General features: G+C 36.7%; 1 protein-coding gene across 9 annotated transcripts in view; it reads left to right on the top strand.

The window, feature by feature from the left end:
- The window catches only part of CNTLN (centlein), a 185,189-nt gene that overhangs the window by 87,184 nt on the left and 76,661 nt on the right, over window positions 1–21,344 (top strand). For 7 of the 9 annotated variants that reach the window (XM_085042179.1, XM_085042178.1, XM_085042177.1 and 4 more), the window contains 2 exons: window positions 668–789; window positions 3,530–3,655. In XM_085042179.1, the coding sequence (XP_084898305.1) occupies window positions 668–789; window positions 3,530–3,655 (248 nt within the window). The remainder of the gene's footprint in view (window positions 1–667; window positions 790–3,529; window positions 3,656–21,344) is intronic. The other 2 variants (XM_085042175.1, XM_085042181.1) reach the window with 1 other exon arrangement.

Here is a 21,344-nt window from a genome sequence, read left to right as displayed (position 1 = left end):
ATGGTGTTGTCATTTAGAAAAGTCCATTTTTAAGCTTACATGATGTTATCCTGTCATGTAAATCAAGGTGTACTTTACTTTTTGTTCTGTACATTTTTTTTCTGTATGGTTTGGATTATATAAAAGCTATTGTAAAAATTGTTTTTACTACTTGTTTGCTGCTTACTAGAGGACAAAATCTGGGTGTTGCAGGTGTATATATATTTACAGAAACAACTTAATATGTGAGGAAACCCTGAAGCCATTTAGATTTAGTTTTTTCTTCATGTGGCCAGTTTTTCCCTTTAAAATATATAGATCAGTTTTTCATTGGGAAAAAAGAGAAAAAAAGTAGTTGGAATGAAAAGACAGTGCCAACAATCCCTTTTCAGTCTGTGTGTTTTTAAATGTACTAGGCCAATACGTTTGCCAGATGAAAGCTGATGTTTTGGTAGCAAATTTTTAAAACTTTCAGCAGCATGAAAATGATATTTAAGTGACTTGCCAAACCAGAAAAAAATTCCAAATTTTTATAATAAGAAAACTTTGACATCTAGGACTCTGATTCATTTTCTTTCTATTTAGATTTTTGAGCCTCTTAGTAGTTGTTAAAAGAGAACTTTCATTTCCTGTGATCTGTGTCTCTTACATTTTGTCCAACTCTAATTTTGTTTTTCTGACATCACAGTCTCAAGAATCTTACGAGCTAAAAGCAGCCTATGGAAAACAGGAAGAGAGGCTGCAGATGTTGCAGACCAACTACAGAGCAGTAAAAGAGCAATTAAAGCAGTGGGAAGAGGGCAATAGCAGGTAAGTTACATAGCTCATTAAAAACATTTTCCGTACACGAGAAATCTGAATAGAAGTATTACACAGGTATTCAAAAGAGAATTTGATTTGAAGCATGAAGCTACTGTATGGTGATCAAGTCTATCCTTTGTTAAAGCAGAATACATGGCTTACCCCTATATGAGAAAAATTGTAGTTGAAACCAAGAGGAAATATATTAGGCTTTGACTTATTTAAGGTCTCAGTGTGAGCCTGAGTACTGGACAAAGGTCTGCTGGGGCTGCTTACTTATGTTTGTCTAATTCTTGACTCAATTCTTTTGTTGACAGCATATGTTGTTAATTTTCTGTAACACAATGGTTGCTCATTATGTTTCAAATAGTTTTAAAAATAGTTTTATTCATTAAAATATAGAAATAATACCCTCCTTAACATTTAGTGATTCAAATATTAACTGAAGCTAAAATCTCCTTCCTAATAGGGGAAAAACTGCTACGTGCATGAAAGCAGGGTGTTTTCATCTGTTAAATTATTTTTAAAAAATATTTATGATAATTTTACCAAAAAGATATGCAGTAATATGTCTTTATTAATGAAAAGAGGAAAGGCTTTACCACATAAAATTTGCATAATGAACATTCTATATATCATTCTCCCTTAGGTTCTATACAGAACAGTGAAAATTTTATGCAGAAGTTCTTTTTTTTTAAGTCATTAATAGACAGAATTTTTGGTAACCAGATGCAATTGGAGGTATGAAAACATTTCTTATTATTTCAGTTATCAAGTACTGCTGTTTTTCAGGACCTGTTTCAAGAAAGTAATTTCTTTGTGGCTTTCGCAGGACTTTAGCATGCACCTACAGCTCAGTAAACACATGTGCTTTAATAAAAATAATTATTTTTGCAGTCAGAACAATACTGACTAATCTTGACACAAACTTTATTACTCTTTCTGAACAAAAAGAGAGTCACAGAAAATGCTGCAAAACTGGTAGCTGTTCAGAGTCTGGGCTGACATGAAGCATCCTACTGTGAATGATAAACTGTCCCTCATATATAAGTAATGCTATGGCCTGTCTTAGTAGATTTGCATTTCCTTTGAAATACTAGCATTTACTTAGCAGTGGTTTGTCTTTTAAAAAGGAAAAAAAAGTGTGGATGAAAACAATGGTAAAGTACAAAATTGCTACAGGCATTGTTGGTAGCACAGGAGCATTTTTTTAAATACCCAAGCATAATTACAAATACGTTTTTTAAAATTACAATGAAAATGTTTTGTTTATTTAGGAAAAACATGGATCTTTTTCTTCTAGCTCACTGTTTTAAATTTGATGCAATCTGGAAGTGACCAAAGGATGATAGTTACTGTAGTTAATGAAATTATTTCATTCTACGTCTATAGCAAAACTGGCTTTCATGTCCACTGAGAGGGAAAGGCTAAAAAGATAAAAGAATTGAACTAGATAAAGATAGTAAAATCTCAAACTTGATAAACAGTGAAGCACTGAGTGTTCTGGTTCTGATAGTTGAAAAAATATAAATGAAAAAGAAAAGGGAAAGAGACACAAAGGCAACTTCTGTTTCTGTTTAAAGTAAATGAGACCAGCTTGTGTTATGACAGGAATGTATTTGGGAAAAGTAGGTATTGGGGAAAATATAGTGCTAAATCTTAGTTATCTGATTTTTTCATCTTTATATAAGATGAGCTGAAAATATCAGGGTTTTGATAATTTTTGTCATCAGAAAGAATTGTATGAAGCCACACTAAGATGTTTGGTTTTCATTTTTAGTATGCTTAAAGGAAAGTAGACAAGACACAAGTCAAGCAGTCTCTAACAATAAGATTCTGTTATTTTGGTATCTCAAAAAGCTATATAGTGCTGCTGTAATGTAAATTGTGCATTAAGAACTCAGTATCAGGTGCTTATGTGGCACTTCAGATCCTCTGTAAGTGATGGAGGACCCCATTCTCCTTATTCTTCATAGATTAGTATCTGTTATTGAGATGGCAGCTGATGGGACCTAATCCACCTGTCAGTGTACATGCAACTTACACTGATGTACGTGACTGCAAAGATGATGGGGGCCTTAGGAGGTTACCACATTCTCTAAGTTTATTTCTATGCCCAGTAGGAATATAGATTGCGGAGTTTTAAATTGATTTCAAAGAGGATTTTTTAATACAGTTTTAATCTTTGGCATTAATAAAAATACTTTAATGACAGAAAAACTATTAAATATTTTAATTTTATTTTTCTGTGCTTCTAAAGTCAACATGATTTTTCTTAATACATCGTCTTGTCCATAGATAGTTAATTCTTTTATTATATTGTAGCACAACAGTTTGATTTAAAGTGGGCATTAGTTGCAACTTCCAGATTGGCTTGCTGCTGGGTCGTTAGGGGAGCTGATGGCTCTCCCTTTATTTTCAAGAGATTGTGTGATGGTTTTAACTTCTTTCACATACCAGTATTTTAAGTAGTGTTGACAGAATGTGGGTGACACTATTCTGCCACATACCATCTGGGAGGCATGGTGTCATACTAGTACAATAGCTGTCTGAAACTATGTGATTGAACTTCTCTTTATTACTACAGTTAAGGTTTCATGCCTCAAAATGTATACTTCATAAAAAATTTAGATTCACTGGATGTTGTACTTAGAAATCTGTGTTTTCTGAAAGCAAGGATGTTTTTATTCTGGTTCTCCTAAAACATGTAGGTATTTGAAAACAAACAACCTTTTTTACTCATTAACAGGCTTGAAAATAGTAAAAGCAGATACCAGCACACAGGCTCCTGTCAGCTTTGTCAAGAGGATCCTAATGCGGTGTGGAATGAGCTGGCATTTTTTAAAAGGGAGCACAAAAAGCTGTTGATTGAGAAGTGAGTTTGTTTCTTAAATGGTGTGTAAATAAAGAAACATACTGGTTTTTTTCTGAAGTTCTTTACAGGCCATATAAGAGGAATCCCTTGCAAAACTCTGATATAGAAACATCTTCTACAAAAGCAGAAAAGGAAAACATTAGCTCTTTTTTTTTTTCTTCCTTCTCTCTCCTCCTTAAATCAGTGACAAGTTACAAGTTTGCTAGCACTAACAGAAACTGTATTCCATGATCTAGGGATTGTGTTAATTAATGTGGCTCTCATCTGCTGGAGGTGTCGCTCTTCATTAGCCTGTATTTTACACACTGCCGTGCTTCATTTTTGGAATGAGGTGGTGAGGGGATAACCTAGCCAGCCATCCTTGTTTGATCTCTGTGATACATACGCAATGCAGAATGCCTCAGCTCTCTTGGTTCCCTGCCCTGTCCTGCTAATCCCAGCTGAGCTCATTATGGTGTAGCCTTGCTGCTACTCCTGGAGCCAGAGCTGTCCAAGCTAATTACTGGTAGCAGCAGAGCTGCCTGTTAAGGGTCTGGTGTGGATCTGCTAACATGGTCCTTGGTAGTGACCTGCAAAAAGCACGAGGGAGTTGCGCTCTTTCTTGCAGTGCACAGCCTGTCCTTTGGGTTTAGTGCTGATCCCTTCACACAGCTCTTTCAGCTGTACTAAGTGTAAAACTTGGTGAAGGAAACTCTTACTTTAGAAAACATACAGTTTGCTGCTTTGATCTCATAATTCATAGGCTATTACACTCAGCCAGGCAAAGTAAAAAAATGTCCTTTTATACTAGACAAAAGGAAGTTAGTATGGTATAATTAGCCCTTTGCTGCTATTTTACACTTTCTGTAAGTCACGATGATTTTTTGTTTTAATTTAAGAATCAAGACATCACAGAAAGTTTTATTCAGACTTTGTTTTTGTCAGCTTTAAAGAAAATGTGTTTTCCCGATGGGTTACTATGTAAACCCATTTTGTGGCAATACCATGAAGGCTGCTATCACAGAATTTCAACAGCAGCAAATTGTTTTGTACTTTGTAAGTCCTTGTTTTCACCATAAGCTCCCTTGGTGTATTATAGGCAATATTGCCAGTAGCCGTGATATATGGGATATTCTCATATCTGCCAGTTAAAATTGTGTGCCTGTTCTTGTCACTTTGTTGTCATATCTTTGTTTGCTGTTTTGAAGCTATAACAACAAATTATCACATGCAATTATTTTTTGGGTTTTCTTTTTTATTTTTATGTAGGAAAGAAGACTTTCTTGCCATATATGTAATTGCATACATGTAATTCTCCTTCCATCACTAATTAACACAATCACCACAGGCAATAGTAACTCAAGGGCAATAACATAAGTCTCATTTTTCACACAAAGCCATACAAGAGAGATTGCTTATGTATTGTGCACACCCTGAAGGCTAGTATAGTTGGACTGCTTTTCTTGAGCTCCTGTGCAGTCACATTTATGGAAACACTCTTATATCTGGTATGTTGCAGCTCATTTACCATGATTAGACTGTGGTGAGGTGGCGTGAGCAAACAGTTGAGCTCTTCGAAATACAGAATTTATAAGACAAAATGGGTTTAAAATTCTGCATAGTAAGTACTTAGTAAGAAGCCAGTGCAGCATTGTGTTCATTAAGCTGAAGTCTTTGTGTGGGTTTAGGTGCTGTTTGCTCCTTATGGGCAATGTCACTTACTGTTAGTTGAAGTAAGGAAGAAATGAGTACATAACTGCGGGGTTTATAGCTGTCTTTCTCTAATAATGACCATCTTTAATTTGTTGAAGCAAGTCATTATTTCAGGATCTGATCTCATTTTCTTCAGAAAGTCAATACTAAATTTATTGTACTTTTTAGATCTGTGGATAGGGTTTCTTTATATGACATCTATTCTTTTTTAAACTCCATGGATAAAAGGTATGATCTGTGGAGTTGTACCAGTTACTTACATGTGTAATTTTACAAGCAATGTAAGTGAACCAGGTTAACCCATAGTGTTTGTGAAGACACTAAATTTGATAGACAATACTGATTGTTATCTTAAGTTGATGTAGAACATGTATAAACCAAAATCAATGCAGCATTGCTTGAAGAGGAGTGTCTGTGTAGGGATTTTATTTTGGTTTAAGAAGTTTTGATTTTAAATATGTGTAATTTCTTTCTTTGACTAGGCCAAAGAGTGAGTGTTGGGAAAATGGGATTATTTGTTATTACTTGATTATGTATTTAAACTGTAAGAAAGATTTTATCACAGATCTTCTGATGCATAGAACATTGATGTAAAATGTCTTTAATATGAACATACAGTGGCACGTCTGTCTTAAAATAGATTGATAATAAATACAGTATGGGTTAAAGCCAGGGAGAGCCCATTGATGAATGTCCCAGGCTCCAAAGTTGTCATCACCAATATTAGCACACTGTAAACATTCTGTTTGTAAGTTACGAAATCTGTTTTTAAGTCAGGAAGAACTGAAGTTACTTAGGAAGTCACTTGTTCTGGTGATGCCTAATTCCAAATCTTGTTGAAACTGGTGGAAATCCTTTATGTCTGCCATTGCTTTCTGCCAGGTCCTTCCTTTTAGAATGTCTTCTTATCACAGGCAAGGATTGCTATGACTTTTGTATAAGCTATTAAACACCTTTCAAACTGGACATTAACACATAAAAAAGTATAAGGTTTAGGACTCAAGTTTTAGCACCTCTTTTTAAAAATAAATAAACTTTCTATTTTTGTAAAGCTCAGAATACCCAATCTAAGAGTTAATATTTGGAGAGTGTTGATGCAGAATCTCGTACTACTTTTTTTTCTTTTCACATTTCTATTAGTAAAGTATGTACATGTTGTATTACTTTGCATTTAATAATGAAATATGTTTCAGGGTCATGGGTTGCATCCTTTCCATGAATAATGTATAAATTTGAGCCATTTGTGCATATAAAAGAAATTAATTTGTTACTATCCCAAACTAGATTAGTAAACTATAATAATCAGTAAACTGGGATTATTCAGGGTTTGCTCACTGCTTTATTCCTGTATTTTTCTTGAATTTTCCAGTATTCCGCCTGAAATCAGTGAATCACAGAATGAGCAGAGTTGAAAGGGATCACAGTGACTCGTCTGATCCAACCTCTCTGCTCAAGCAGCGTCACCCTAGAGCACGTTGCACAGAATTGTGTCCAGATGGTTCTTGAATATCCCCAGTGAAGGAGAGTCCACAACCTCTCAGGGAAATCTGTCCCAGTGCACAGTCACCTTCATGGTAAAGTTCTTCCTCATGTTCAGGTGGAACTTCCTGTGCATCAGTTTGTGCCTGTTGCCTCATGTTACATTGCTAAGAAGAGCCTGGATGCATCATCTGACACCTTCCATCGTATACTTGCAGACATTGATGAAGTCCCCTCTCAGCTGTCCCTTCTCAAGGCTGAACAGGCCTAGCCTCGTCAGTCTTTCCTTGTAACAGAGATGCTCCAGTCCCTTAATCATGTATTTAGCCCTCCACTGGGCCCACTTCAGCAGCTCCATGTCTTTCTAGTACTGAGGAGCCCAGAACTGGACACAGCACTCCACACATGCCTCCCTAGAGCTGAGTAGAGGGTTAGGATCACATCCCTCAACCTGCTGGTAGTGCTCTTCCTAAGGCACCCCAGGACACCAATGATTGGCCTTCTTGACCACCAGAATACCCTGCTGGCTCATGGACAGCTTGTTGTCCAGAAGGACCACTAGGTCCCAGTCCATGGAACTGCTTCCCAGCGCATCCAACTGAATTTCTACTTTGCAAACTGACTAATTTAAACAGATTGCAAACCACCTAATTTAAACTACTTTGGCATTTCCATATGAAATTCTAGTTTGTTGGAGCGTAAGGTTACCATGGCCCTTTGGCCTTTATGTACAGGCTTTGGAACTGGGATTGGACATATTGTGTAATCCTTACAATTTTATGTCTTTCATGCTGGATTATTTGTAGGAGATCTGTAATAGATACCTGCAATACTTAATTACTTGACATAGGCCATTCTTCAACATGAGACGTGATGACGTAAGTTGTCATTTTCACAGCTGGCTGGAATTTTTTTGTCCATATGAGTGCTGTGTAGTTACGCATGTCATTCATTATAGGAAATGTCCTCTGGGTCTTAAAGCATATGGAATCATTACAAGCTTTGTAGTGTTCTTCCTCTGCTGTAGCAGCTATTTACTAAATGTTTCTGATAGGCTTTCTGTATTTATGAAAACAAAACCTCATAGTTTCTGCTTTCCTTATTGCTGTAGAGTAAAAGCTACTGTTGTATACCTGGTGTAGTGGTATGTGACCAAGTGGTTAGTTGACAGGAGCCTATCTTAGTACCAGCAACACCACATGATGCCTCTTGCCTTTTCTAATTGTCAGCACGGGTGTGGTGGAGGAAATCTAAATTAAGTGTACTGCAATGGTGTCATCAAGAAACTCAAAACTACAGTTTATTAGTTCCTCTGCTTCTTGAATGTGTCTTTCTTACCCCCTCCTTGTTTTTTGCTAGAGAAGCCACTGTAATGATACAGTTTTGATAGTCTTGATCATCTCGGGCAATAGGAAATACCTGGTCATCCTGGACTTGTTTTTTAAACCTCCGTTGTTTTGTGCAACATCCAAATATCACAGTAGTTTTTGTTTTGTTCCATTCAATAGGTGCATCATGTAGCAGATTAGTTTGAAACAAAGTGCATTCACTCTACAGTAGTGTTAAAAAGTATCACCTACATCATATAGCCCTTCTAACTTACATGTTTTCTCTGTAAAGTAATGTTTCTGGTTCTCAGATTTAGGAGTGCTGGGACATAGTAGACATCTTACTGAAAATTACTCAAATCTAATAGGTCAGGGCCTTTGTTTATTTTTTTCTGCAATTAGTAATTCTGTAGTGCAAAGGTTTATCTAGTTGAAGTGATGGTGTGTATGTGTTTGTTTAGGTTTTGGATAAATAAAAATATGAAATACTACCTTTCGTTTTACTGAAAGCAGTTGCAGCCTAAGTTCTGCAGCTAGTGTTGTGACTCTTCTGAGGGTTTTGACAAAGTGCATGCTTACTAACTGAACGGAACATTGCTCAGTGAAAATGACAGGCTCAAGTGTGAGAACCTGAAAAAGTGCACTACAAATAAATTAAAATGTAAGAATAGAGCAGCATTTGGTGTACTGCAGGGTATGATTTCTAAAAGATGTTTTTAAAGAACCAAAGTCAGAATTGTAAATGCCATGTGAACTCATGCAGGGGCTTTTACATAATGAACAAAAAAGCCCTCTTTGTGAAGAGAATGAATTCTTTTTTTCTAGCAAGCTTCCAGTTATATTTTCACAAGGCAGTACGTCAACCGTTTTCCAGTGAGAGAGATCTGTCAGAGATGATGACATTAATGCTTTTAATTGTTTACCTTGTCTCTAGAACATGTCTCACCTGTGTCCACCAGATCTTGTAATTTCCTGCATTCTAGCTAACAGACAAATTTGAGGACTTAGTGTGTTCTTTTTAAATCAGATGGGTTGGTGTTTTTCCTTTGTTCTTTCATATTTAATCAGACCTTTCTTGTCTGCAGAGATCTGTACTTCAGTGCCTTCTCATATATGATGGAATTGTGTCATACTGAAAACATGCAGTCATGCTGCTAATTTTCTTTTCAAAATACCGAAGCAGAGACAGGCAGAATTAAAGTTGCATTAATGATAAAATTTGGACACTGTCAGGGACAAAAATAGAAGAGAGATGGTGAAGAAAGGTAAGGACTCTCTGTTAGATTCCCTTTGTATTGCTTTCACAGAACTGTTGTATTGCTTGCATTGCTGTTGGATCAGAGTGATTCTGTAGATCATTTGGTTTAGAAATTAATTGGTAAGCACAGTGGCTGTAAATGAACTGTCTTTTTCATCTCTCTTTCTGGCCTAGACAAAAGGTCTCCAGCATTTAGGTGGAAATGTCTGATTTATTAGTCTACAGATACGTATGCATGTATAAAAATAAAGTGTGTCATGTTAAACTGTATCAAATGTTCATAGAAGAAGCCTATGAAGCTACAGTCTATAGCACCAAAGCACACTAATTGCTAGTGACACATCAGACTGCTATATTAAGAGAATGAGGAGTGAGTAATGAAAACAGGTTTCTCTGCAGTATCTTCTGTGAAGTTCTGGGAATTCTGGTAAAGGTGCCTGGTACTTTCTGGCAAGATAAATCTAGCACACAGTGCTAATTTTGCATTTCCCTGTAAATTGTACTGATTTTGGAAGGGAAATCACAAATTTTCCTGATTCCATGGATCTCAGCTTTGATAATACCATAAGGAACTTCAACAGCTTTTTGCAGAATTTTGCAAAAATGTAGTCATTTATTTCAAAGAGTGTAAATAATATTTTACAGTGAAAGTTAATTAACATAATTTCTGTTCTCTTGCTTTATCTCTGGAACTCTTTCCTAAAGTGTACCTTTTTATAATTCTAGAAAGTCAGATGTGGTGCTAAGTGGACCTTTTATTGTGGCCCAGTGTTGTATTGCGGTCCGGGAGGGTGGCACAGGCCGGCTCCCCCCCGGACCGGGTCTCTGGTTCTTGTAAATCCCACCGGATCCAGGGCGGGCGGCCCCCGAGGTTCTGCGGCATGGCGGCAGTCTTCTAACCACGTCAATTCAACAGGAATATCGTGATACGAAGGAAGGAACTGGACTGCATCTCTGTTCTGCTAGAGGTTTATTTGGGATAACGGGGGAAAGAGTCACAGGGAAGGAGAAGGGGGAAGGGAGACAAGGCAGGTAGGGGATGCTAGCAGCCCAGAGATGCCAAGACCACGAGGTGATCCAGGCTCTGCCTTTTAAGGGGAAGGAGAGGGGGCAGGGGCTGGCTCTCTCTGAGCCAGTCCCAGGAGGACGAAGGGAAGATGGGCAGGAGGGTACACACCAATAGGTTTTGAGGTACAGCAGAGCATATTTCAAAATGAACCAATGGTATACAAAGCAGAGGAACAAAGGAGCACATGGAATCCTAAAACCCACGTTGCTACAGCCCAGCATGATCTTTGTGATAAACAACTTAGCTCTCCTTTGTTGCATGAGGCAGAATGTGCATATACATGCAAAAGTTTAACTTATCTTAATGCTTTTGGATCTTTTTCTAACTTCTAAGGAATTCAGAATGCATTTTCTAAGAAGTATTGTTGCATTTGCTTTTTTTAAACACAATCACATGAGAATAAACGTGAAATCATCAAAATTGTCCTAAAACTCAAATATTTCACTGGAAGAAATAAATTAAGACATTCATTTGCATCCTTACTTGGCATTATTGGAAATGAGCTATATACTAACAGCAGGCTGTAGGCAACAGATTTTAGTGTGTTGTCATGTGAGGTTTATGTAAAGGTTAGAAGGACTCATACAACAACAAAATTCTCTTGATATTTATACAATGGAGCATGTACCCTTGTACTGTTAGCTTCTCTGAATCATGTTGGTGGCAGTGGTACCCCAGTCTAGGCCCGTGTGGTTGAATCTGTTGTGAACTAACTACACATAAACATCGTTTATGAGGCTGTTCTGACAGTCTTGTTTTTAAGGAATGAAAAACTGCAATTGAAATAATAAACATAATTTACACAATGTAACATTTTCTTTAAACGCTTCTTGATGAATAAGCTGGATGAAACTAAAAGATTACTAAATGGTAATAAATAAATGTTAGGCATGGGTTTCTACCCTCCTTTTGCAAACTAAAGGTCATACTGCATGTTGAACCTATCTTAATCACTAGTCACTAGTGCTTGTTTGGCTTTGGAGTGACTATTAATTTGAAATATATCTCAAAACTCCCTCTTGACAACTATGACACTATTCACTTTTTTTTTACGTGAACAGACACTGGACTGTTGGGGGGGGTAGTTGCTTTTATCCTTTTTTTGCTCCTGAATGTGGGTTGTAAATCAGAGAGACTTTACTTAGCACCAACAGATATCTCTTCCTGCAATTTTTTATCCATCCTACAAGTGACTGAATTGGGAAACAAGAATGGTAAAGACATATTTCTGGGAAGTGAATGCACGAGTAAGATAGATTACTCAAAGGCTCTATGTAGTCAAGTACTTAATTTCCTTGGCTAATTAAGACTATACATTTCTTAGTGTAAGCTGCAAGTTTACAATCTTTTTGCTGTAAAGGAATTCCAGTAGATCAATCTGCATAGTGTGAATGATCACAAAATGGGAGTAACTCTAGTACCTTTTGCTTTACTCTTACCTTGGCAGTGTTATCCCCACACATATGTAATGGTTTTTGCTCTCTTGCACAATATATATCAAACACCTGCTCCAAGGTTTGCTCTCAGTTCCCAAGGCTGTCAGTTGACACATAAATACACAGATCCATGAAAAGAGCATATTTTGCCCTTACTGCAGGCAAATGTACTTGAATCATAATGCTGTAGGGATAAAGTGACGAATTTCTGTCAGAGTAGTATTTCACCTGTGAAAGTTGGATAAAGTTTCTGCCTGGATTGTTCTCCTGACTCAAAATAATTTTGCAGTAGTAGAAAATTAAAATGAACGTTTACATTATGACATATCAGACCTAATTCATGACAGCCTCTTCCTATATTTTCTTTATAAGCTTTTTACAAAAGTGTCTGTTACGTGCTTGTGCATTCTCTAGTTTTACAGAGTTTTATACTCTGTAATAACTAATTTTTACACTAGTAAAAACTATTTACTATATATTTATACTATATTTAGTAAAATAATATTTACTACAGTAAAACTATTTACTCTAGTTTTACAGAGCAGAATTTTTACTCTTTTGAAAACTAAAGAATAGAAAGTGCAATTCAGCTTTGCTCACCTGCATGTTTCTGTGTTGATGTGCTTTCTTCTCAAGCAGCTTTCTGTTCTGAGGGGAAGAAAGCAGAGCTACTTCTGCTCCTGTTCTCCTTGCGAGGATTATTAGGCTATTTAGCTTAAGCTTTGGATAAGAAAAAGATTTTTTGACACTGTGTTGACGTGGTGTCTTTAAAACTTAATATTTTGGTTACTGTAATAAGCAATGCTGCTGTCCCTTTTTAAGGACTGTGATAAAGAGCACGCAAAACTTGACGGTCTTTTTCTGCCTGATTTTCTTCTTAATTTGGCTTTCCAGTCTTTAACAGTCTTCCCCTGGAGGAAAACATTTGAAAAGGCAATAGTAACCTCATGGACTCAGGAACGCTTCCCTGACTGCAGCAGCTCCTGGACTAGCCCCTTGGTATCTGTCCACACCAGCAACAATATGCATTAGGAGATTGTGGTTGGTTGTGCTTATTCCTCCAAAGAGTCATCCTGCTGCAGTCTTTACAACATGTAATCCTTGGGAAGGAGTCGGTTTCCTCAGTGGGTTATTCCATCTTATGTATTCAGCTCTATTAGAAATTAGATTCTCTGCATGGTTTTATTTTCCAGATAAAATTCCCTGGGACAAATGGGAAAAAATGTCTTATTGTTTGTTTGGATGTTTATTTTAGACTGCCATGAGCCTGCTCTCTTAATTCCTTTTATCTGTATGCAGGGGAGTGTAGAAGTCTCCTGCTTGTCTTACCTGTGAATGCTGAAAGCTGCTGATGAGCAATGGCTGACTTATGGGATGTGCATTACTCAGGAGGCAGTTGTTTGCTAGAGGACTAACTAGAGTCTTCTGGCAATGGGTTAACCTAGGGTCAGCAACCCTGTTGGGAGGGAGCCCTTTAAACTCCTAAGTGCAGAAAGAAAGTTTATGCTATAGTTCTGGCTGTCTTTCTAAATTACTTTTTCTTTAATGCATTGAGGCCTAAGCATGTGTGTATATGTACCTTAGATCTGGAGCGGTGTGAGGGCTCCTGATAGTATCTTTAGAACTGCTGACAGTTAAAAATGGGGAGTACTAGGATATTGTGTTCTAGCAAGAAGGTACATTTTGCAGAAGCTCTGCTTATATGCAGATGGTGGGAGCATTTCTTCTATAATGGTAACTTGATAAGTAAGCAACTGTTACAAAGAATTTCTTGCTGATGCCTAGCTATAAGCTAAAAGAAATCGGAAGTGTTCTTTTAGCATAACTGACTCTATAGCACAGTTTTAAATATGCTACCTCTTCCTGTATTCCAAATGGGTAGTATTAAAAAATAACTGAAAAATGGAGGAGTGCTCAAAAGTATTATATTGCAAAAAATAAGAGTCCAGAATATTGTATGATACTGAAAAGAACAGATTCTGTGTGTCAACATCAGTACCTTGAAAAATGCATTCAATACCACCATAAACTATTATCTAAATAGATTTGGTCTCTCTTGAATTCTGAATGTCCTTGATTTAATACTGCCAGGTGAGACTGTGGCAATCATAGCTGGAGGATAGAAATGAAGCATTCATGCATGAAACAGAATGCTACTGATGGTACATTTTCTGTATATGTTACAAGTAAGAAGAATTACTTTTTTCTTAAAGTTATTTGTAGAAAACAAGGAATTTGAGGTTGTTCTCAGGGTGTAAAAACATATGATTAGAATTTTGATCGGCCATATTAGAAGATTCTGATAGTCTTCGAGGAAATGCCAGTAGATTTCTGCCAATTTAGTGTGCTGATTCCTCTTAAATCAAGGACTCAGTGTCTCCTTCTTGGAGTTGAAAGTTGTTCTCTGACTACCTAGTCTAGAGCATCTAAGACTGCTGCTGCCTTGTTTCTTGTCAACAAAAGAATCTTTAAAAGCACTTTGGAGTAGATTACATTGTCAGAAGGTGAGCTTGTTTTGGAAGCAGATAAGAAAATGCTTATTGTTGACAAAGACTTACTGAAGAAATAGAGTGAAATCTACGAGATATACTTAGAAGCAGCATAGCCTCTTTTTGCAGCAGACTCAAGGCCATTAAGCAGTTTCAGGCATGCATAAAGCTGAAAAGCAGTACACTAGTTTTTAGGCTTTGTATTGCTTTAAGTCACTTCTCTCCCATCTGATGGGCTATCATTTAAACTTGGCAAAGCTGCTAGAAAATACAGTATGTGAGTATAAATAAGAGCAAGACATTTTTTCTGGAAGAAGTCATAAATTCTGGACCTTTTGCAGTCTCCTAGTTTTTATTACTCTTTCAACTACATTGCAAAACCAGTCTTTTTCTTTTTTTTCCCCCCTTTCTTTTTAAAAGCGGAAAGGTCTGTATGGGAGCTGAACAGTTATTTCAAATACCATTTTCAGTTCATCTAGTAGACAGACATAGGATTAGTGTAGTCCTAAAATTAAAAATAGCAGTCATGTATGTCACTCATTGGTATGTAATCATGATTGGTAAATTTGGTACGTTGTTACTGTAAATTTTCAGGATATGTTTTCCAGTTATGCAGTCTTCTTTAAGACTCTCTAAACCTTGATTATTAACTAGTCAGGACAGCAAAGATTCCCACAGTGCTGTCAGAAAAGAGTTGTTTGACGATTTGAAAATGTTTTATACCTTTTCTGTTTATAAAAACCAAACTATAGTGATCAAAATAAACCAGTGAAAAAGTGCATCTAGATACAGGCCAAATGATAATTGCAATTTTAATGTGCCAGGCTGTTAGAAGTGGCTCACTGTGTTATCATAACCACGGAAGATTTGAGTTTAGACATAGAGTTTAAAGAAAAAATTTAATTCAGTGGTTGCTTTTCTTTTGTTCTGAGTTGCTGATATGTATTCCTGGTAATGAATTTATTTTGTCTGATGTTATTTATGTATACAGCTAGAACGTGCTTCGTGTAAATTTACAGAGACAATTCTGAACAGCTTTTGTATTGCTTTTAAAACTCATTCAAATTTAGTTAGATTTCTATTTGTTCCATCAATTTGTTAATGGATAAGACCTTATTTACAGAATTCTGGATTTTCAGCATCCTGCAAGGTTTAACCTACTCCCCATATATATTAAAAAAATGGTGTAAGTTGTCAAAATAGTTCACAGTATTTGATAAAGACTTGTGCAAGGTTTGTATCTGGCATCTCTCTATTATTTTAAATTATATCGCAGGAACTTCCATTTCTAAAAGTTGAATTAAATAATAGAATGAATGCACAGCAGAAATGTGACAGAGACAATAAAATGCAGTAGTAGCCTTTGACTTTGTCAAGAGACAAAGTGTGAAGATGTGAATTTAGGAGCTGGAAGTTGTGGCTAGCACAGGTCTTTCCCATGAGAATTTTCTCCTGTGTTTTATAAACAAAGATAAAGTTTGGATGTTATTAAAAACAGTGTCTCAAGATTTGGACAGTTCAGGCCTGGCCAATCAGGCCTATGGGGAGGTTTCTGACTGACCAATCTGAGTGACCTCTGAAAAATCTATATAAGTTGGAATCAAAATAAGAAATCTCTTTTTTCATGCCACGCTGAGAATCCGGGTCTTTTTCTCTGCTAGCGTCTCAACAGCGACAGAAAGTGGATGTCGCTGTTGAGCAGCTAGCAGAGTAATGAATGCATCGGTTCTCAGTGGCAAGAAGGAATGACCTTTATTGTTTTGATTTCATTACATTTATAGAGTTCTCAAAAGTCACCCAGATTGGTCAGTCAGAAGCCTTCCCCCAGGCCTGATTGGCCAGGCCTGCACTGCCCAAGTTCTGGGACACTGTTCCAAAAACATCCAAACTTTATCTTTATTTACAAAACACAAGAAAACTTCTCATGGAAAAAACTGTGCTAGCCACAAGTGACCAATTAATATTCACACTTTGGTTACTTTGTCTTTTCTCTCGAGCTGCATGTTTTCATTGTATTCAAATCCCATTGTTCATTCTTGAATTAGAGTTCAAAGGTTTATCTTCTCTGAGTCCACAGAACCAACTTTTTTCCAAAGAAAAGTTTTTTGTTTTCCTATTGTGATAGCTATAGACTTTCTTCTGAGTTCTACATTGCTGTATGTATTTCAGTGTAGAATTTCAGTGGTTTTGTGATGTTGTATATGGTTTGCGTAGCAGCACTTGGGTACTTACATGCAGCACATTCTTACTTTTGTATAGGGGTTTCATCTCTAAATGAACTTCAGTTTCTAGTTCTTCCTCATTTCTTGCAAAATGCTAGGAAGTTTGAGTGGTTATAATCTTGTTTAGTAGACATAATGCTGAGACTGTTATATTGAGATGCTGACAGAAATAACACACAACCTTAAATAAAACCATGCAACCACAGATTTTTAAAATTTCAGTTCTAAAAAGACAGGAAATTTGTTTTCCTCAAAAAATGTTGATTTATAAATTTCATATGCTGTATTTATTTCCTTGCTCAAGCAAAAAGATATGTAGTATGAAAAAGAGAACTAAAAAGCACTCTGCTTGTCAATTGATTGTCATTAGGAGACTTGTGAAAGGGTGAACTAAGAGCATTCTCTGTGCTTGATGTTACTACTTGCCAAATCTAACTGCTTCCAGACTTATGTAGGTTTATGCTTTTCCTGCAGTTCCTTAATATACTTTTTGCTGAATTTCCCTCCTGGTAAAAAAAGTTGTGCTCAAATACTTGTGCCACTTAGTATTGTAGTTGGAAGTAGGAAAGATACTTAACCTAATCTGCAGTATAAACTTATAATTTCTTCCACTTCATTTAGTAACTACTGGATTTATTAGGAGAAAAAACGTACTTGATATCAGATATAAAATGTTAAAATATACTTTTTATTTTTGCTTTTTTAAATCAAGCTTGTATTTGTAGTAATTGTAAAATGTGAAATCCATGGAAAATACTAACAGAAAAAAAATTGTATAAACACAATTAAATGTATATTAACATAAGGCATTTCTTGCCTAGTCTGGAAACATCATCAATTCTCAGTGTTTCTACTGTCAAAAGATGGAGAAGACAAGTACTAATATTCAAAGGTTTCACTTCAATTTCCATGCCTTAAGTCTGCAATCAGCTTAGGAACACTTTACACAGAAACTAGTTTTCTAGTGTTGAAATATCTTAAAAAATTCTGTCACTCTGCCTCAGTTTGTGTCTTGGATGGTTTCAGATTAAACATGGTGCCCTTTGCTCAGCACTTGCTGAATCAAACACAAGTTTTTCAGTGTTCAGAGAAATCCCCTTTCAGTTAGGATCAAAACCTGGCACATTTCTTCTTTCCATTGTTTGATGTGTTAATTGAAAGTGAACGATGCAAAAACTGATGCAGTAAATCCAGTGAGCATATGCTTAAGATAATTATAGCAAATATTAGCTTAATCTGCTAAAATAGTGTTGGAAGCTCTTGTTCACGATATGTGAAATTGCTGTTCTGACTCTATAGTTCCAGTAGGTTAGTATTCTTCATTACCATGTGCAGAACTTATTTTTGATCCTTCTAATTGAAGGATTGCAGAGGCAATCCTTCTTTTACCCTTGGTAAATGAGGGAAGCATCTCATGTTACTAGAATCTGTGTAGCTGGATCACAGGTCTCTTCAGATACCTAATCTATTTTGTAAAAGAGTTATAGTGAATAATTTAAAAGTGTGTTGGAGCAGACGTAGTTTGTCAAAAGCAGTCCCACTTTTGGGCTGCAAGATCAAAAAACCCACCAAGTTATTTATCTTTAGACTCACTTGAATTATTTTTGGAGAGGGAGGGAGAATTTCAGAAAAATAAATAAATTCTTCCCTTTTAAGTTGTCATATCTGCTTGAGACAGTGAGGGAGATAATGATGTAAATGAAAGACTGGAAAGTAAGTATTTTCCCCACTCCTGCTTTTTGCCACTGTGTTCCTTCAGGGTGAATAATTTCTTTCGCTGTTGAATTGTACTTCAGCAGTTTTCTGTGACTTCTTCAGTTACCTTGGATTCCTTAGAGTCTCTTCTTCTCTCTTTGAAAGTTCTTACTTGAAGCTTCTGTGGTGCTTCTTCCAACTGATCCTGTTCACTTGTTCTTGAGGAACGTAGCAATCACAGAGCTTCTGCAAAGAGCTCTGCTTTTCAAGAAGACCACTTTTGTAACGGAAAGTACAGGCTACCTCACTTTTGTGGTTAATTTTAGAGAACTGAACTAGATATGTATTTCTTGCTATAATGGATATGCAGGTGCCTTTTCTTTTTACAAGTTCTAGCTAGAGGAGTTTAAAGGTTTTGTTTTCTTGTGGCATTTTTCAGATTGAAAAAAAAAAGTGTGCATGGAAATCAGTACAGTATGTGTATCCAAATCAGTTAAAAACTTAGAAATTTGCTCAGTGCAAACATGTTGGCCTTGTTCAGCCTAATATTTGCATTCGACACATAAAAAATTAGTGAACAAAAGATAATCAGGATTCAGATGTTACAAATAATAGAGGAAACCAACTAATTAGGATAGGAGATGATAGAATAGGATGACAGTACTTGGTTCAGAAAGGGAGGCCATATCTGTGTTAGCTTCCCATAAAGAGAAAATTAAACTCAGGATGTAGGTAGCAGTCCTCCCAGGGGCATGCAGCTTACTCAGTTTGGTGTAGTATGACATGTATGATTTTCTATATGTAAGATGTTTTATATGGTCGGCCACAAAGAGCATAACTCTTGAGAAAGAAGAACTCACCAGAAGGATTGAATATCTTAAATTAAGAGACCATCAGTGAAATGTGAGACCTGCTTTCTAGCTGATATGATAATGTCCTCTTGCACCAAGAATGGTCCTGCAGTAAAGGAATTCTTTTAAGGGTAGAAGGAAGAGGGTATTGGTAGTGGATGGTTCTTTTACCCTGTCATCGTAAAATGTATGCCTAACCTCTGGCCATTTTGGTACCCCTTTGCAAGACTTAATCTGTTTAGGTCAGTGTCTTTGTTTGGAGAAGCCTAATACAAGACACAGCCACACATGCCATCTCAGAAGTGCTAAATGTAATCAATTCTGTAAATTGACCGGCTCTTGCCAGCTAGCATGTTGTTAGCCTTCATCACAAAGGCATATCACTGCTAATGTTCAACATACTGGTCCAAAGGACATAATTTCTATTCTGCAAAGCTTCTCTTGAGCAAATTGTTCTTCTAGCATGTCCTCTTTCAAGCAGTTATTCTAATGGGACTTTGCCTTAAGTGAACTTCATGGAGTTCCCATCAGCCGATTTTTTTCTTCCTATAAAGTCTCCTTGAGCAGTGGTCCAGCCCTCTACTGAGCCCTCAGTTCCTTCCATCAATGTTATATCATTTGTGAACTTGCTGTGAGGCACTCTAGCACATCTTTGAGGTTGTTAATAAAGATAGTAAACAGTACTGGCTCTCTAATGGATCCCTGAGGAATGCTTAATAATTGCTAGCTGCCAGTTGTACTCCACATGACAGATCATCACCCCTTCAACCTAACAGTCTAGCCAATTTTCCAGACACCTTATCTAATTTTCAATTCAGATTTCAACTCTTTGGCAATAAGGAGATGAGAGACCATCTCAAATACCTGGCCAAATTCAAGCTATACACTCTTGCCTGCTCTCTGTTTATTTTTACAGCCATGCATCTCTTGCAGATGCAGTGAGGTTGGTAAAGCAAGATTTTTCCTTGGTAAGTGTATACTAGTTGTGTTCAATCAATGTGTCTGTTAGGTGACTGGACATAATTTCCAGGATGATTTGCTCTGTAACTTTGCTAGGGAAAGAAGGGAGGCCTTTATTGGGTTTATGTGATTTTTTGTTTGTTTGTTTTTTATTATTTTAAATAATATCAGAAGAGAGTGGACCAAATCAATTGGCCTAGGGATACTCACTTTCCAGAAAGGAAACCCCATGAAAATGAAGCAACTAGGCAAAAAATCTCCAACCCCTAAACACTAGAACAAGTACAGAAATATTGTTTGGAGACAGTTAAGAAAGATATTGTAGCCCAAACCCACCTGAAATATGTGCTACAATTAAAAAAAAAAAAATTAAAATAGTCCCCTGCCCTCTCTAGAGTCTGGGAAAGTTTCTATTTTTTTTTTTTACAGGGAAAAGGATAGCATTTAAAACTTAAGGTTGCATTGCTGAGAAACAGGTAGGACCAATAAACAGAGGCAGAACAAATGCAGGTGGGAAGTTGAGAAGCTTAAAAAGGCTCTTGAGTGGTTTTCAAAGATGCTTAAGAACTACAGTAAAGTTTTGCTTAAATACAGTGAAAAAGAAGACAAGGAAATTCATATATTTGCTTAATGATAACAGTGTAAAATGATACACAGGCTTTATGAGGCCATAAAAAATACTCTTTAGCTTGGTCAGTCTTTGGTACTAGATGATCTTTAAGATGCCTTTTAAAACAAACCACACTGCTTGTGTGTTTCCATGCTAAGGATGATTAGAAGATGCCAATAACTCCTGTGTTCTTTGCAGCAGATAGATCAAAGGTGTTAGACCTATTTGAAGTAACTGTACAGCAATTATGAGGCCAAGTAGATCAGTCACTTTGTAAGTATATTGATTAAGTTGACTGATCAAGTAGATCAGTCACTTGTTTTCACACACCGAGGTGTCCAGAAACTGAAGTATGAAATTACTGTAACCTCACTGTTAACAGCCGCTGTACTAGTGGACTGGCAGGTTGCCACTGTAACTCCCAGAAATACAGAATGGGCTCCAGAGGGAGCTGCAGACAAGTGAGCCTGGCTGCTTCCATACTTAGAAGATGGCAGTTGTTCTTTAAGAAAAACAGGGTGGAAGGGGTAAAATTTTTAAAAAGCCAACCGCCAAACAAACAACAAAAAGCATTGGAGAGAGAGAGATATCACAAAACAC

Source organism: Lichenostomus cassidix, chromosome Z (assembly GCF_008360975.1).
Source record: "Lichenostomus cassidix isolate B80296 chromosome Z, HeHo_3.0, whole genome shotgun sequence".
Classification (NCBI taxonomy): Eukaryota; Metazoa; Chordata; class Aves; order Passeriformes; family Meliphagidae; genus Lichenostomus; species Lichenostomus cassidix.
This window is presented reverse-complemented; position numbering and strand designations above follow the sequence as displayed.